General features: G+C 41.9%; 1 protein-coding gene across 6 annotated transcripts in view; it reads left to right on the forward strand.

The window, feature by feature from the left end:
• The first annotated feature begins 247 nt into the window (after nt 1–247).
• PHAF1 (phagophore assembly factor 1) overlaps nt 248–17396 on the forward strand; it is a 46787-nt gene continuing 29638 nt past the window's right edge. For 3 of the 6 annotated variants that reach the window (XR_012641550.1, XR_012641551.1, XM_074968547.1), the window contains exons 1-4: nt 407–977; nt 1884–2015; nt 7958–8040; nt 13166–13249. Coding sequence is in view for 4 of the 6 variants with exons in the window: in XM_074968547.1 (XP_074824648.1) it covers nt 1952–2015; nt 7958–8040; nt 13166–13249 (231 nt within the window). In the remaining 2 variants the exon portion in view is untranslated. Of the gene's footprint in view, nt 308–406; nt 978–1883; nt 2016–7957; nt 8041–13165; nt 13250–17396 lie in introns of those variants that run through there. The other 3 variants (XM_074968549.1, XM_074968550.1, XM_074968548.1) reach the window with 3 other exon arrangements.

The raw sequence follows: 17396 nt of genomic DNA on the forward strand, positions 1-17396 counted from the left end.
GCCTTGCCTGCCCCTGCCCCTAGTGGTTCCCCTGGTTTGGGGGCACAGCCCCCAGTGGGTGCCTAGGCTAGGTGAGTTGGCCAAGGCTCCACAGGGCATCTGTGGCACAGGCGGGACTCGAACCCAGCGGTCCCCAGCTCCAGAGGCGGGCTCTAACCCCCGGCCTCGCGCCTCTCGCCCGCGCGCGCACACACGCCCGCGGGCCCGCGCGCGTCAGGCCCCCGCCCCCTCGCCCCGGCCCCGCCCCACCCGGGGCGGTCTCGCCTGACGGCCGTTGCAAAGGACTTTTTCAGCAGCCGCAAGTGAGGTGAGTCGTGGCCCTTCGGAGCGGGAGGGAGGAAGTGTTATTGCCCCGGCGGGGGCGCCCTCCACCCTCGCGCACACAGCGGCGGGGGGGCCCGGTCCCCCTTTCCGGGAGCGGGATGAGCGCGGGGGGCCCTAGAGCCGCTGTCCCCCGGGTCTTGGCCCCGGTGTGAGGGTCTCCCGGGCGCTGCTGTAGCGGGCAGTGGGGCCCGGGAGGGGGCTGGCGTGGAGCGGGGTGACTGTGTCCGGCCGACCTTTCTGTGGCCGTAGCCCCAGAAGCCCTAAGCCGGCTGGGCACCGTTCAGACGGTCCTTGCCCCAAAGCGCTTACCGTGTAAGAGGGGGTGGGTCGTGGCCCTGCTTTCGGGGCGCCCCATGAAGAACTGGGGGAAGGCTCTTCTCCAGCGGCAAGGGCCCGCCAGGGGAGTGGAGTGTGCCAGGAAGGACTCTGGGTATGGGGCAGGCAGAAGGATCAGCAGGGTGGCCTTAAAACTGGGGGCTTGCACTCTGTGGGAGCCCTGTGGTTTGGCTACGATTCAGCGGTGGATTTCTTCTCATCCTTCCAGCAAAACCAGAAGGAATGAGACAGCCCAGCTTTTCTCACGGCTTTTATCTGTGAACTTCTTATGAACATCATTGTAGTATCTGTTGTTTAATAGCTAAAAAGTGTCATAGGTATGTAAGGCACTCTGGGGAAATAAAAATACTGTCCAAACAGCCCTATCCCCAACAGCTTTCAATCTAAGGGTACGTCTACATTATAGTGCTGCAGTGTAGATGCTTCCTGTCAGTGGAAGGGGGTTTTCTGTGGATATAGGTAATCCACCTCTCTGAGGCATGTTCGATATGACACGGTTAGGCTACCGTAAGGCAGTTTAGGTCAAACTAACTCTCTGCGCGTGTACACTAAAATGTAGCTCCCACTGATATAACTCGCCCACTACACTGACTTAATAACTCCACCTCCATGGGAGGCGTAATGATTAAGTCGCTGTAGTTAGGTCGATACAGCTTCCGTGTAGACACTGTGTTGCTTACATCGAGTGTTGCTGCCTTTCACAAACCATCCCACAGTGCCCCACGCTGGCAGCTAAATTGGTGCAGGCGCTTCTGGTGAAGACATGTGCCGCTGATGAGCATAGTGTGGATGTATAAAACCGATTCAATTACTGCAGTGGCTGTATGTTGATGTAATTTAGGTCAACTTAATTTTGTAGTGTAGACTTGCCCTGAGAGGCAATAACTAAATAGACAGAATAATTCCATCAACCTAGCTGCATCTACAAGGGAGGTTAGGTTGACCTAACTGCGTTGCTGGGGGCACAGTTTTTCACATCCCTGATTGATGTAGCTAAGTCAACCTAAGTTTTAGGTGTAGACCAGGCTTTAGCTACACTTGCATGGGGTCTGGTGACAACAGACAAAGGAGGGAATGGAATAAGATCACAAAGAAGACACAAAGCCAGCCATGAGCAGTGATTTCTCCATCAGAGTTTGGAGGGGGATAATTGCATGTTGTTTTGGGTTGTTCCCTGAGAGTCAGATGAGGATTGTAAATTAGGTTTTTTTGTCGTGCGCCAGCACAGGTCCAGCTGCAATAACATTGTGATCTGCTGTGTGACTATTGGGCCGATACTCTGGCAGAGCCAATGCTAGATCTGGAAGTGGTTCCCGAGCGATCTCTTGGGAATGAACAATGGGAATTCACCTTGGGTAAGTCCTGTGCTTGGCACTTGCCTTGTCATCACATTTTTCCATGCTGTAGTAGTGATGGCCAGAGGTTTCCCTAATGCTTCTAGCATTATTCTGAATTACTGAAGATGGAATTCCTCAAGACTTTTTTTTTTGTCTCCTTTGTTTTTGGCAGTTATTTTAAAAAGGCAAAGTAATGCTAACTTTTATATAATACTGAGAATATTAATGTATATATGTAAGAATATTTCATGTTTGTTTTTAAGGATGCTCTTAGACTGACTCATGTTTTATTTATCATCTGCGTTTCCTTATATTCATAATTCCTCCAAAGCCTCTTGTTGCTATTTTGGACCAGTCATTTTGAGTAACACCCAGAGGAGGTGTCCTAGATGTACTGATCATAGTCTGGGTAATGTCAATCAAGTGACATCAGCCTGCTCAAAAACTTACTAATACTTTGTATTTATAGAGTGATTTTTGTACAAGGATCACTAAGCAATTTACAAATACTATTTAAACGTCACGACATCCTCATTGGGGTAACTGAATTGTGGCATTTCCATTTTACCAATGAGGAAACAGAGTTTAAATTACTTGCCCAAGGTCACATAATAAGCCTTTCTCCTTCCAGGGGTTCTATACAGTCTTCCTTAGACCACATTTTTTTGGTAGATTCCTCTTCCCTTCCCCCCAGCAGTGTATCAGAGAGAACTCTTACAACCAATCCAAATTTAGTTGATGGTGTTCAGAACCAATTCGAGGCAACTTAAGTGTAGCAGTAGATTTTTATATGTTATGGGTCCTCCTACAAATGATTGGTTCTTCAGACCCTTATTTTAATAATAAGCGATCAGCATTTAAACATTACTACAGTTTGTCCTAATTGTAAAGCAGTTATGAGGTTATTCTACGGGGGGTTAGGAATTTCTGCACCATACTGCTTTGCCCGGAATTTCCCAATATTGCTGGTTCTGAACCACTGGGGTAACAATGGTGGGAGTACTGGTAAAGAGAGCTGCAGATGGGAGCCAGCGTTTTCAGCACCATTTTTAATCTAAACAGTGCAGAAGCTGTTGTTTCAGACATGAACTGATAAGCGGAAAAGGTTTTGGTTTCGTGTCTATATTAGGCAATTGTCTTTTCAGTAAGCAGCTCTCAAATGGGTATATTATGGTTATGGTAGCAGCAGTGCAGTTAAGCCTGTTCAAAGCCACAATTGCCTCTCAATACACTGTCTTTCTGAACTGTTCTTGAAAGCTGACATTTTCCATGCTTATTCTTAATCCAAAGAGTGAAGTTCTTTTTTATAAAGTTTCATAAAATTCTGCTTGACCATTTGAAGTCATTAGTATATGGAGTGAGGGGAAGAAAAGATGTAGACAATATTTGTTTTTTGCTCTACTAAGTCAAAAGCTAATTCATGTTGGCTCTAATCTGGCAAAGACTTATGCGTATGTTTAATTTTATGAGTTGTGAATAGACCTACATTGCATAAAGTGTGTGTAATTTTTTGCAGTTTGTGAACGTTGAAAAGCTCAAAGATTTGGCGTATACTTAGCTTTCAGTTTGCAAGGCTCGAATTCCTACATCTGAAAACTAGCAGCTTGTGCAGTATTTCACCTTTTACTATTTTAATTGTACAATTAATTTGATTAACCGAATATTTGTATATCCAAATAATCACTGAAATAAATGCATTTACACACACAGTTCAGGGTGGTTACATGTATTGCAGTGGTCTCCAACTTTTTTACGCCCAAGATCACTTTTTGAATTTAAGGGCAACCCAGGATCTACCCCGCCCCTTCCCCAAAGCCCAGTCACGCTCACTCCATCCCCTCCGCTCTCTGTCACTTGCTCTCCTGCACCTTCACTCACTTTCACCGGGCTGGGGTAAGTGGTTGGGGTTCAGGATGGGGTGTGGGCTCTGGACTGGGGCTGAGGGGTTCGCAGTGTGGGAGCGGGCTCTGGGCTGAACCTGGGGCAGGGGGGTTGGGGTGTAGGAGGGGGTGAAGGGGTGCAAGCTCTGGGAGGGAGTTCGGGTGCAGGAGGGGGCTCTGGGCTGGGGCAGAGTGTTGAGGTGCAGGAGGGGGTATGGGGTGCTGGCTCCGGGCCGGCGCTCAGGGCTGGGGCTTGGGGTGCAGCCTCCCTCCGGGCAGCACTTACCTTGGGCGCCTCCCAGTTGGCAGCGCAGCAAGGCTAAGGCAGGCTTCCTGCCTACCCCGGCCCCACGCCACTCCCGGAAGGGGCCAGCGCACCCCTGGGGATGTGGGGGGGGACACACGGTTCTGCGCGCTGCCCCTGTCTGCAAGCACCGCCCCCACAGCTCCCATTGGCCACAGCTCCCCGTTCCCGGCAAGTGGGAGCTACGGGGGCAGTGCTTGCAGGCAGGAGCAGTGCGCGGAGGGAGACCCCTGTCCCCAGCCCGGGGCCATGCTGGCTGCTTCCAGGAGTGGCATGGGGCTGGGGCTGGCAGGGAGCCTGCCTTAGCGGCTGCCCTGCTGGACCACTGGAGATCAGGATCGACTGGGAGATCATCTAGGATCGACCGGTTGGTGACCACTGATGTATTGTATACCTGAAAATACAAAAATAAACTTGTCGTGCATTTAATTCATTGTGCAACAATTTGAATCTTATCACGAAGTAAATACATGGCTGTCATCTTCAGGTTAGTTACGTGCTACGTATTCTGACTAAGACTCTCCTTGGTGGAGCTTAGATATCAGTGCTCTCGCTATACTAATAACCTGTTGGTATAGCGAGCTCACTGCTGGTTCAGCCTTGCATAACTTAACTGATCTTTCTGTGTTTGTATTATCTGAAGTTCAATAACAGCTACTTGAAAATAGTTATCAACACTGCACAGGTTTATTTCCGTGTGTGGGCACTCATTGTTTTTCTTTCCTTTATAAAAAATAAACAAGCACAAGGAAATAAAATGCAAACAAACCTGCTAATGCCACCTTAAAGTTAAGATTCCATATACATGCACACACAACAGGAAATTCATAGTTATAGTTTAAACATAGCTCTGTCATATGAATGTGTAATATATAATCAGTGTGGCCAGGTAGGTTAGAATAGGGGACTAATTGGCAGTCAAGACACGTAAGCTCTGTCTGCTTTGGGGATATCTTGTCAAATTTCCCGCTGTTGCTAAAAATTGTTTCGGTTCCGCCAGTTGGAGCAGTGCTGGGACCCCTGCTGTAAATGGATTGCTGGCTGCTCCTGGTATTTTGAGCACCATCTTGTCTATACCTGTTCTGGGCAAAATTAGATGACATGGTTCTTGAAATGCTGATGACTTGGGCTCTGCGTGTTAAACCATAGTGGAGATGATTCGTGTGAGATGTCTACACAATTTTCCTGGTGCACACAAGACCTTGGATTCTGTTCCTGGGTGTACTGCATATAATAGTACCATATTGTCATCAACTTTCTATTTGATATACTTTAAAAAAATTCACTTACATTTCTCTTGCTTTTGTTATACTTCCTTTCCCTTCTTAGTTTCACTCATGTATTTTCTATCAGTCATGGTGCATCTTTTCCTACATTGACCTCAGTGTCTGTTTCCGCTTGTTATCTTTGCTTTCCCTCCCCGCACCTCACCTCCCCACACACAGAGGTGGGGCTTAGAAACTTCTTCCCACTCTACCCCCCATATAACTTACTAATTTTTAGTGCATTAAGAGTTGGAAAACCTTATTTGTTCCATGCAAGGACTGATTATGCAGCCTCTTCAGCACACCCAGCCTCTGATGATCATAGGAGAGAGCATGAAGTTTGGAGTTCAATCTGAGTATCACACACAGCAGCTGAGAGCACTGCCACTGTGGGTCAGCTTGTCTGTTCTTATTTAAAATAATTTAAAAGTGAGTGAGTATTTCTTTCTCTATCTCTTGGGAGTAAAATCTGTCATTTATGAAGAAATTTGTTCTTCTCACTGACATGTACTCCTGGAAACAACTTTATATCCAGTACTTACGTTTGAACAGTCATCTTCAAATTTGCCTATTCTGGAAAATCTTGCACCCATAATTCGCCACCAATGAAAGCAGCAGTGGGGAGAGGACTGAAGCAAAGGATTTGACAACACGGTGGTAAAAATGTCTGCATCCCATCTCTGCTCCAGCTTCCACTATTGCTATGGTGGAACTGTCCTGGCAACAAATTACAGTAGAACTTCAGAGTTACGAACAATGGAGTTACAAACTGACCGGTCAACCGCACACCTCATTTGGAACTGCAAGTACACAATCAGGAGCAGCAGAGACAGAGGGGAAAAAAAGGCAAATGCATTAAAGTACTGTGTTAAATGTAAACTACTAAAAAAGTAAAGGGAAAGTTTTTGAAAAAAGGTTTGACAAAGTAAGGAAACTGTTTCTGTGCTTGTTTCATTTAAATTAAGATGATTAAAAGCACAATTTTTCTTCTGCATAGTGGAGTTTCAAAGTTGTGTTAAGTCAGTGTTCAGCTATAGCTTTTGAAAGAACAACCATAACCTTTTGTTCAGAGTTACAAACATTTCAGAGTTACGAACAACCTCCATTCCCGAGGGGTTCATAACTCTGAGGTTCTACTGTAGATGTAGCTTTTTTTTCTAATATAGACAAGTTCTCATCTCTTGTTTTAGGGGTTGATGTTACATAGCTGATTCTGTACAGAGAATAGAGCCTTACTTAAATTTAAGGTGTAACTTATATCCGTCAATTAAAAATTTACATTTCATAGAATATCAGGGTTGGAAGGGACCTTAGGAGATCATCTAGTCCAATCCCCTGCTCAAAGCAGGACCTGTCTGCAATGTTTGCCCCAGATGCCTAAATGGCCCCCTCAAGGATTGAACTCACAATCCTGGGTTTAGCAGGCCAATGCTCAAACCACTGAGCTATCCCTCCCCCTAAAAGCTATCTGTGCCCACATGCCGTGATATCGCTGTCAAAGTGATGCCGTGACTCGGATTCGAACCGAGGTTGCTGCGGCCACAACGCAGAGTACTAACCACTATATGATCACAGCGAGCTACTGGGGCCCTATTATAGTATAAGAGATAATCTGACCAAAATAACACATACCATGGTATATTTTCCTGAATAGGGACACTTTGCTTTATTTAAAATTTAAAAATTAGAAATAAGAAAATAATTTAGAAAGGCAAGGAGCTAAAATAAATAACAAATCAGAACTATAAAAGCTAAATTGACATGTAGCAATCAGTTACCTTTCTGTATGGTTTATAAGCTTTTTTTAGCTGCCAAATTGTGATATTGGAACCAGGAATATATGTACAACTTGTTTACACATGATCACATTTCATTAAAAGATACAAAAAAAGTTTTGACCACATTGCTGAAGGGGAGCTAATGCTACACTATTCTCTATGTAGTATCGACTATGTAACATCAACTGTGAAAACAAGAAATTATTTAGTTTAAAGTCTATAATGAGCTTTGTTAGAAACTGAATTGCAGCAGGCTCTTACCATTAAACCACATACTGAGCTTAACTTGCATACCTTACTTGACTCTGCAAAAAGAGTTTATTTTAGAAATAATGGTGTGTAATGGGCTTTGGATCAAGCCCTTAGACACATTATTGGAGAATTAAATCCACCAATAAAGGTGATTCAAATAGAAAACTGCTGTAAACATGTAAGAAAAACGTGGACTGCATAAACTTTGGCTTTTTATTTTCCCTTTGTTGGAGATAATCGGTCTGTATTTTTTGAGTAAAAGAACTTTGTTGCTTGGTGGATAAGCACAGACCTTTCCATTCCAGAAACACTGCTGAGGTCACAAGTGAAGTAGGCTTTTGTTATTGTTTGCAAATCCTTATGTTGCAACTTACTACTTTTAGGTGATGAGCCAATTTTACCTCACCTTTAACCTGCCTGTTGGCCTAATTTATTATCTGTGTGGACAAATTAGAGAAATGTGACTTGTGTTTATTTACAGGAATGCCATTGGCTCAAGCTGTAGCAATTCTTCAGAAACACTGTCGTATTATCAAAAACGTCCAGGTTCTCTACAGTGAGCAGGTGAGTAGAGAATGACCAGGCCAGGTTGTTAAAGTAATAATTTTGTGATAACTAAGCAATAAGATACGAAGGTGTGTCAATGTTGTGTAATGCTACACGCTGTGTATTGTTCAGCCACGTGTTGTGGCTGTTGTCTAATATCACTCAAGTGTGTGGCTTTTAAAAGTGGCTAGTTAAATATTGTGTGTTTTTTTGAATAACTCTTTGTGGAGGGTAATCAAAATATTTTATCAGCTCCTAGGATTCGTTGTTATGGCATGATATTGCTATAGCTTGGCATTTTCAGGCACCAATCAATCTTTCTTTGGTGAATGCTACTTTTTTATGTTGACATGTTTTAGTAGGATGGGGAGCTCTAGGAAAATAGTGTGTTGAGAAAGGGGAGTGTATTGCTAAGGTTGCTATACTGAGTAGTTCTGACTCTCTTGATATAAAAGGATTTAAACAAGTAACGGCGGTTTTGAAACTAAGTTTAGTTTTTATAGTATAGGAAAGGACTTCTGCAGCTCTGCTCTTTAAATAGCTGGGCAGTGATCGTCCGCTCTTTTTGCATTGTTTCTGTCAAGTGTTGTAATATTTTGTAATGGTGAGATGCTTTTCACTTTCTCCATTCCTGTCTGATGCAGTGATGATGAGCCCATTGGAAATGCTGCTCCTGCTCTTCTGTGCATCAGCAGTTCTGCTTGCAAAAGCAGATGCAGTAATTTAAAACACCTAGATGTCTTAATCATGCTTTTGCACGATTTAAACATTATCCAGTGTTACATTAGTTGCTATGCTTTTGATGTGCCTCCCACTTTGTATGGTATAGTGTGCTGGAGGCAAAATCTATTAACTAGGTGCAATAAAATACATTTTTGAACTTCTCTAGTTTTGGGGGGAGTATGAGGAAGGGAGGTGGGGATACCAAATACCCTGAAAATACATATGAGTTGCCAGTTCTCAGCTACAATAAGCTTGTAATGTGTCCTGTTGTTTTTAGGAAGCAGGAGATTAGAAGACTTTTTCACATTGTCCTTAACTAAATCTGTTACAATTTGAATTTGTATCAACAATCTAAAGACTGAGCAAGAGATCCTCTGATATACGAGTACAAAAATAATCAAGGAAGAATCCTGACTGTTTGGTTTACTGACAGATAGATATCTCATTAATTAAATGACTTTTATCCCTTTTTTTCCTTTCCAGGTAATATAGATTTATGGCTTTCATAATGGCGACATATTTACTTTGCAAATTAGAAATGTAGCCCATTACAAATAATACACTAGACCGTCTGTATGAGAGTGGTTAGTAACAGCAGTAGTTTGTGTCCCACAGTTTCTCAACCCCAGTCAGTACAGTGCGCTGCAGAATATCTTCTGGTTTATTTAGAAGAATAATGTGATCCTTGTTTCATTCTATGATGTGGTATAATAGAAGCTTGAGCTTTGTGCTTTTACAAAGCTTATCCTGAGACTGACCAGGGATCTTTCCTCAAAGACCTTTGTTCATCTTCACTCCTCAAATGATCATAAATATAGAAATGTCTTTATTGTATCATGTTGCCTGAAGGAAAATGTTTGATAGGTACAGTACCAAAGATAAAGATATTTTGAGCATTGGGAGTGGTGCTAAACACATGGGTTTAGATTATAACCGCTCCATACTAAGCCCTACAACTGACTGCATGTGGACTCAACCTTGTCTTGGGGCAGATCCTCATTGATTTCAGTGGGGCCTCATGGGTGCAGGGATCTGCTGGTGCGGTCACTTGGTTTCAGGACCCTAATGAAGTGTCTCTTTTATGTTGTCTGGTCAAAAAGAGTTATGTTCAATTTAAACATTGAGAATAACTCATCTTCCCCATGACGTTTTTTAAAACGTATGTTTAAACAATAGAACATAATAGCTTAAAATATTTGAGCATCTAGGCCAGGGGTGGCCAACCTGAGCCTGAGAGGGAGCCAGAATTTACCAATGTACATTGCCAAAGAGCCACAGTAATACGTCAGCAGACCCTCCATCATCTCTCCCCCCCCCCGGCTCCCAGCGCCTCCCACTCACTGGCAGCCCCACGGATCAGCCTCCTCCAGCTGTTTCGTGGCATGCAAGAGGCTGGGGGGGGGGGAGGAGTGAGGGCATGACAGGCTCAGTGGAGGGGGTGCGAAGGGGTGGAGTGGGGGTAGGGCCTGTGGCAGAGCCAGGGGTTGAGCAGTGAGCACCCCCCAGCACATTGGAAAGTTGGCGTCTGTAGCTCCAGCCCCAGAGTTGGGACCTATACAAGGAGCCGCATAAAAACTTCTGAAGAGCCCCATGTGGCTCCAGAGCCCCAGGTTGGCCACCCCTGATCTGGACTACTATCCTGAAACTCCCAAGAGCATGTGTTAATTCTTTAAAAACTTATCTAAAAAGACTTCTCAAATTCAGCCAGCTCTGTTCATATTAAGGGTCTGATCTTAACATACGTGGAAAGCCTGAAATGCAGCAGGAAAGCTTTATGAACCTGTCTCTGAAACTGTAAATTGAGGACAAAGCTTAATTCTGGGATTTTCTGTCATACTTAGTGTGATTTTTAGTACTCAAAATGAAACTTAGAGTACTGAAAGTCACATTAATTTAACATGTGTCTCCCCAGTTTCTTTCTCCTGGCCATAAAATCTGCCAGAAGGGAAGATGAGCTGCAGGCTGTGATAATTACCAAGCCTTCTTTGCTCTTTGTTTTCCTTCGTTAATAATGTTTTCAACTTTCACACTAATCCTGAATTAAATTTTTAAACATCCTGCCTAGAACCTTAGAACTCAATTTGCTTAATCTCCTGGATATGAGCTACTAAAATCAGTATAATGCAGAGCCCATCACATATATTCAGGAAAAAGAAAAGGAGTACTTGTGGCACCTTAGAGACTAACCAATTTATTTGAGCATAAGCTTTCGTGAGCTACAGCTCACTTCATCGGATGCATCTGTAGCTCACGAAAGCTTATGCTCAAATAAATTGGTTATTCTCTAAGGTGCCACAAGTACTCCTTTTCTTTTTGCGAATACAGACTAACACGGCTGTTACTCTGAAATATTCAGGAAAGTTATTTAGTATGTCTTCATCATTACACAGTGGATGTTCTTAACTCTGTGCGTAAGCTCTCTGAATTAATTTTCTAAGGCATCAGAAAGGACTATCGGTGCCAGCATTAGAGTCATTCTCTTGATGTATGACATGCTTAAGTACCTCCTAATTCTAGACAACATTGCACATTTGCATGTTTATTTTCTGCTAGCTACCTTATTGCTTGGGTAGAACTTTACTGGTTTTCTGTAAGGGTGGATGATGTGATGTTATAATCTAAACACAAATGTGTTTAGCACCATTCCCAATGCTCAAAATATCTTTATCTTTGGTACTGTACCTGTTAAAAATTTTCCCTCAGGAAACATGATACTATAAAGACATTTCTATGTTTATTATCATTTGAGGACTGAAGAGCAAGAATGCTTGCTGTTGGAGTTTCTGATGGCATTCCTGAGTCTGTCTCTCCCCCTCTCATGCTAAAGTATTTACCATTTCCCCTTCTCGTAGTTAAAGGGGCATTGTCAGTTGATTAAAGGCCCCCAAATGTTCTTTCCATAAAGGAAAACAAATCCTCTGTGGCATTTCTGGAGAGAGTACTTTTGTGTATTGTTATAGTAGCAGTTAAAACAAATCACAGGGAAAATGGACAGTACGTACAATATTTCAAACCACCTTTGGTCTAACTACAAAACAATCATGGAATAAACTGCTTTTATTTTGCACCTTCGACTTTCTTTTATTTAAAAAGTGGATTAGATAGGAGCCTGGATTAAATAGTCAAAGGGATTTAAAATCATCTTGTTCTGAGGTCCAGGATTCGCTCTATTCAGTTGTGGACCTATGGCAGTTTTCAGGTTAGATTACAAGATATCAATCAGGGATAGCAATGAAAGTGCTTCCCTGAAGTTTTTCAGTGGCATAAAGCATCTATTCTCAGTTGTTCATGAGAAATCTGTCTTTAAAGCTATGAAATTCTGATGTATAGATAACATTACTTATATTTTACAAAAATAGTATTGATTTCTCTCATCTGGAGGCCTGTACAGTTGGCTTACTTTAATTATTGAATCTGACTAAAAATCATAGATATGCTGTGGATATAGCTCTCCCTTCTGCTGCCATTACAATCTGTTCATGTTAGGTCAACTTCTCATAGTACTGTCCCCACATTTGAGTTCCTCCAGAGGAGCAGGATTCACAGCAAGACTTATGGTGCTGTGCATTATCTTAGGTTGTGAATTCTAGTGTTGTTGGCTTCCTTTGCCTATCTACCACCCTTCTCCCCTGCAGGGAAAAGTTGGAAAGGTGGGTTTCATTGTGTGTGTGTGTGTGGGAATGGGGGGTATGTGGTCAGACTGGCTGTGCTAGAGGCAAATTACTGAGTATGCCTGGACTCTGTTGGCAGTAGAGAACTGCTACCAAGGTATGCCACTGAAAATAGAGACAGCCTTAGAGTCTGATCCAAAACTTGTTGAACCCAGTCAAATATCTGTTCACTTCAGTGGACTTTTGTTTAGGCCCCTAGTTATTATGACTCACAGTAACTAGGGAAACCTAAATTTGCAGCATAAGGGTCTGAAATATTCCATTTAGAACCTTACCCAGACTGGTTATGATATTCTTTGATATTTGAAGTGCATACCACTTTCTTAAGTATAATATGTAATCGTTGCTGAGGAGAGGCTCTTCAGTTTTCTCTTCATAAGATGGGCCCACCAGTGCTGAGTGCAACAAACTCTCCTACATGATGTGTTCCAATTTTTCACTCTAAGCCTGAAATGTCAGTTTCAATTGCCCTTTTTCCATCTGTAAAAGCAGCAAGAAAGCTATATTCCTACTTGGTTGTGAGTTCATGCAAGGTGTGAACTTATCAACAACTCTTCTGTTTCATTCAATAGGAAAACTGAAGGGGGTTTGCCACATGTACTTTGGTTTAGGCGTATACATAGAACAAAACAATTGGTTGCCATGCCAATTGAATTGACCATTTGGGAAAAATATTTTTCTTTGGTTTTTATATATGTGGCAATAATCAGCTTTTTATCTAAATGATTCTACTGTTTTTGTTTTTACAGTCTCCTCTTAGCCATGACCTCATCCTTAACCTGACTCAGGACGGAATCAAACTGCTGTTTGATGCTTTCAATCAGAGACTTAAGGTAAAAAAAAGAAGTCATTAGGATAGATTCTAACCTATTCTTACAATTAGTTAAGTTAACAAATCCTTTTATTTTTACATCGTGTTTATATGCCTACTTTAACACACTTTTGCAGTACAAGACTATTGCTGTGTTTCAATGGTCAAACTGTTTGTAAATAGAGAATATTTTAATATTTTGAAATATATTGGGCATTTTCAGGAGTGATCCAGTGATCCAAATGTGACCTCTCTTCTCTACTCTGTTCCAAATTGGGTCATATGCTAAAAATGGCTGAGGTCAGATCCTGCATTATTGCAGTCTGTGTGGATGTATGGTGGTGTTGGGGTTTTTCCATTTACCCTTTTATTTTTTGCTTCCATTTTATCCATATAAACATTTATTTATCCCCTAATTATTGCTTTCAGCTGAACTAAGTTCACAGTATACTCACGTAGCCACTAGTACACCTGTAGTTGTGTGGCATCTCAAAAGACCAAATTCAAATAAACAGGTACTCCTCCATGGAGTTCAGCTTACACTGAATTGGCATTTGTACCAAAGACTGAGATCATCAGCCCAACAATGCTCTCAGCAGTATCCATTAAGTGGTGCTGGTCTCAGTGCGGTGCATCTCCCACGAATGCTTTGCAGTTTCATCACATTTACAAGAAGATAGGCTGGTTACAACTAGCCTACTCATAGAATTTAGGAGAAACAAAGAAAATGCTTCTCTTGAGGTGACATGGTTCAGCCAAGCAAATAGACAAGTACAGGTGTGCAACTCTGTAGAGATTTGATTACGTTATTACAAAATTAAAACACCTTAGCTGTGTATTGGTTGTGGGATACTGAGCCTTTCACTGAGTCACCAGTTCAAGTTCTGGCCCAAATTCTGACCAGCAGTCAGTGTTGGCCATTCAGTAGTCTTTCTGAAACAACTTTTTGACACCCTACCACATCCTGTTTCTAGTGGACAAGGTGTGATGTGACAGAAAACCCCTACCCATCTGGCACAAATTGACATGCTACTTGGCATCACCTGTACAAAAGAGAAGTACTGTGTGAACATGATTAGTTAATTTCTACACTGTCAACCCTGACAGTGGTTTCTCCAGGAGAGGGTGCCTTACATCACCCTTCCAAACCACAATTAAGGATGATATATGGCATGGGTTCTCAACCTTTTTCTTTTTGAACCGCCCCCCCGGCCACCCCAACATGCTGTAAAAACTCCATGGCCCACCTGTGCTGCAGTAACTGGTTTTCTGCATATAAAAGCCAGGGTGGTGTTAGGGGGTAGCAAGCCTGGGGCCCCATGCCAAAGGGGCCCCCAGGAAGCTACATTGCTCAGGCTTCAGCTTCAACCCCAGGTGGCGGGGCTCAGGGACCTGGGCTTCAGCCCCAAGCAGTGGGACTTCGACTTTCTGCCCTGGGCCCCAGCAAGTCTAATGTTGGCCCTGCTTGGAGGCCCCCATGAAACCGGCTTGAGGCCCCCTAGGGGGCCCCAGACCCCTGGTTGAGAACTACTTATATATGGAACCTTGTTTTTTCTACCCTTGGCTGTACCTGTTCTGTCTATAGAGAACTGCACTCTCCAAGCTTTCAAGTTAGGCTTCTCAGGAGCACAAAAATCACTTTAAAGCCACTACAGGGCTGAGGGGAGGAAGTTAATCAACTGAAATGTAAGATAGACTAAATATTTGTGAATTGCAATTAATTTGGATTGTAAATTTTAACTAAATATAAGATTTCTTTGTAGTTCAGTACCAGTATTCATTCATATATTTTATAATTGTTAGATGTATACCTTAAATGTTACAAATAAGTTAATATAGGCATTTTGCAGACCAATTTTCCATTAAGAGTCAATGGAAATGAAATGAGATGTGGTCAGATATTTTTCCTTCTTCAGAATGGGCCGGACTATAGTTTATAATTGAATTGTGGAGGTTTCTGTTTATGAAATCCTTCCTGTACTAATGGGATCTTGCTGTCTTTAAAACAGAAGTCTCATTGATATTCAAACAGCGGAAGTGAAGTTAGGGTTTTTAACAGGATTTTTTAAAGCTGTTTTTCTGTCAGAAGGAGCTGCATTTTCCCACTGTGGGCTGTTGCTTGACTGTAGAAACTCTCTTCAGTAGCATAATTTTTTTAAAGAAACTGAGCTTGATAAGATTGGAATAATCACTTCAAGTATACATCTCATTTCCTGCCATTTATATGAGCCTCTGAATCTCATTTCTTAATGAATAAAACAGTCCTCCCCCCCCCCCCCCCAAAAAAAAAAAAATCTCTCACTTCAGTTTTTGAGAGGGTGGGATCAATGTCATTTGGATACCAATTGCACATATTCAGGAGTTTCCCTTCTATTCTTCCTCACTCTTATGTGTTTAAATTATCCTCCTATAGCCCATTTGTTTAAAAATAGAAGGGTTAAACAAACTGATCTGATTTAGTGGTCCAGCAAAAATGCATTTTGGTCTCTAATCTTAGATGGTCAACAATTCTGTTGTAAATTGTGCAAACTGTACAATTGTAAATGGATATAATAAGTATTTTGTGAAATTTAACTGATATTTATAAAGCTGCTTTGAAACATATTCTGTGTGCGCACACATTTATTGCAGATCACTTCTTAGTGGAGTAATCAGACTTGTTTTAAGAAGAATTTGGTTTAGGTGGGGGTTATTAAAGCCTGCTGTAAAGATGGCATGATTCATTTTAGTTTCTCTATGGTTCAGAACCCAAAGTTCAGCAGTGAAACTGACAAAAATCATGTCACTTCACTCTGCTGTTACTTGAATTGTATGCAGCTATTAGAGCTGGTCATGAGGAAGATGACCATAAATAAAGGCTTCTAGAAGGTAGAATGGCAGAGTTAGGAGGCTAAGGGAATAGTGGCAATACCCATGAAATGCTTTTTGTGCCTGTGTGGGTGAGAAGAGACCCCTCTGTACCTTCCAGCAGCCAGAGGCATGCTCAGGTCTTTAAGTCTATTGCATGTATTAGCCAGAGGCTGAAATGAAGCATGGTGCTCTGGACCAAGTTTTAGGGATCGCGCTCTAGTATGAGTCCAAGTACCTTTCCCCTCTCCCCCAGCTCCCATTCAGCTAGGGAAGGAGCTAGACTTCCACTATGCTGTCATTTCCTGTTGCCTTGCAAATTCTACAAGCCCTGTAAAGTATTAAATATTCGACCTGTAAATGCTCTAAAATTCTTTTAATACTAGATTAGAGTAAATTGTGTAAACTACTGATCTTTCTCAAATGTAAGCCAAAAGCTTCTTGATTATGCAGAAATTGATCAATAATTGGGTTTGAATGCTGCTGATTACACATTTGCTTCTGTGGGCAGTGGAATAAATGCCATGATTTGTCAATAGTAGCTAAGCTAGTTTTTAAAAAGTCCTACTTTAGCCTTATGGCTTATTGCAGTGTTTCTTCAGTGGGTGTGTCTGCAGTGACTAGGAGCTTTTGTAAATTCACTGGGTATTGCTGGACTGCATAATTATCTGTAAATGTTCCAGAATAGAGCCTGTTTCCTTCTCGTTCCTGCAGTTAATAAGTGTGTGCTAGACATGAATAGATTTTGAGTTTGAATAATGAGATGATGATTTGGTTAGGCTTGGAAGAATAGGATTTTTATCTTTCAATATGAATTTCACAATACACACACAAACCAATTAAAACATATTTCTATCAATGATAATTGAAATTTATGGATAGGCATAGTAAGAGAAATATTGCTTGAAAACTTATTGGAATTTGATATTTAAAAATATTTACTTAGTATATTTTGACATGTGATGTTGACAACTTGTGTTTTAATGGTTATAAAACTTTAACTTGTTGATTCTCAGTGTCTGTCATTCAGTAATTGTTTAACTCCTCCCATAATGTGAAAACTTAAATCAATAAAAAAGAACAACAGCTTAAAACCCATAATTTTGCCCAACTTTGAACATTTAAATTTATAAAAGTCAAAAGTGATTAAAATAAACATCAGTCATCCACTGAAATAATAAAAAAAAAAATTGAATTCTGTCAAGCCTACTTATGATGAATTGGCACTTTTTTGACTGCTGTCAATGCCTGGAGCTCATTTATTGAACACACTGTTCCCTTAGCTGACTGTTCTCTTTCTGTGTTCTTTGATTCATCCTTTA

This window comes from Natator depressus, chromosome 12 (assembly GCF_965152275.1).
Source record: "Natator depressus isolate rNatDep1 chromosome 12, rNatDep2.hap1, whole genome shotgun sequence".
Lineage (NCBI taxonomy): Eukaryota > Metazoa > Chordata > Testudines > Cheloniidae > Natator > Natator depressus.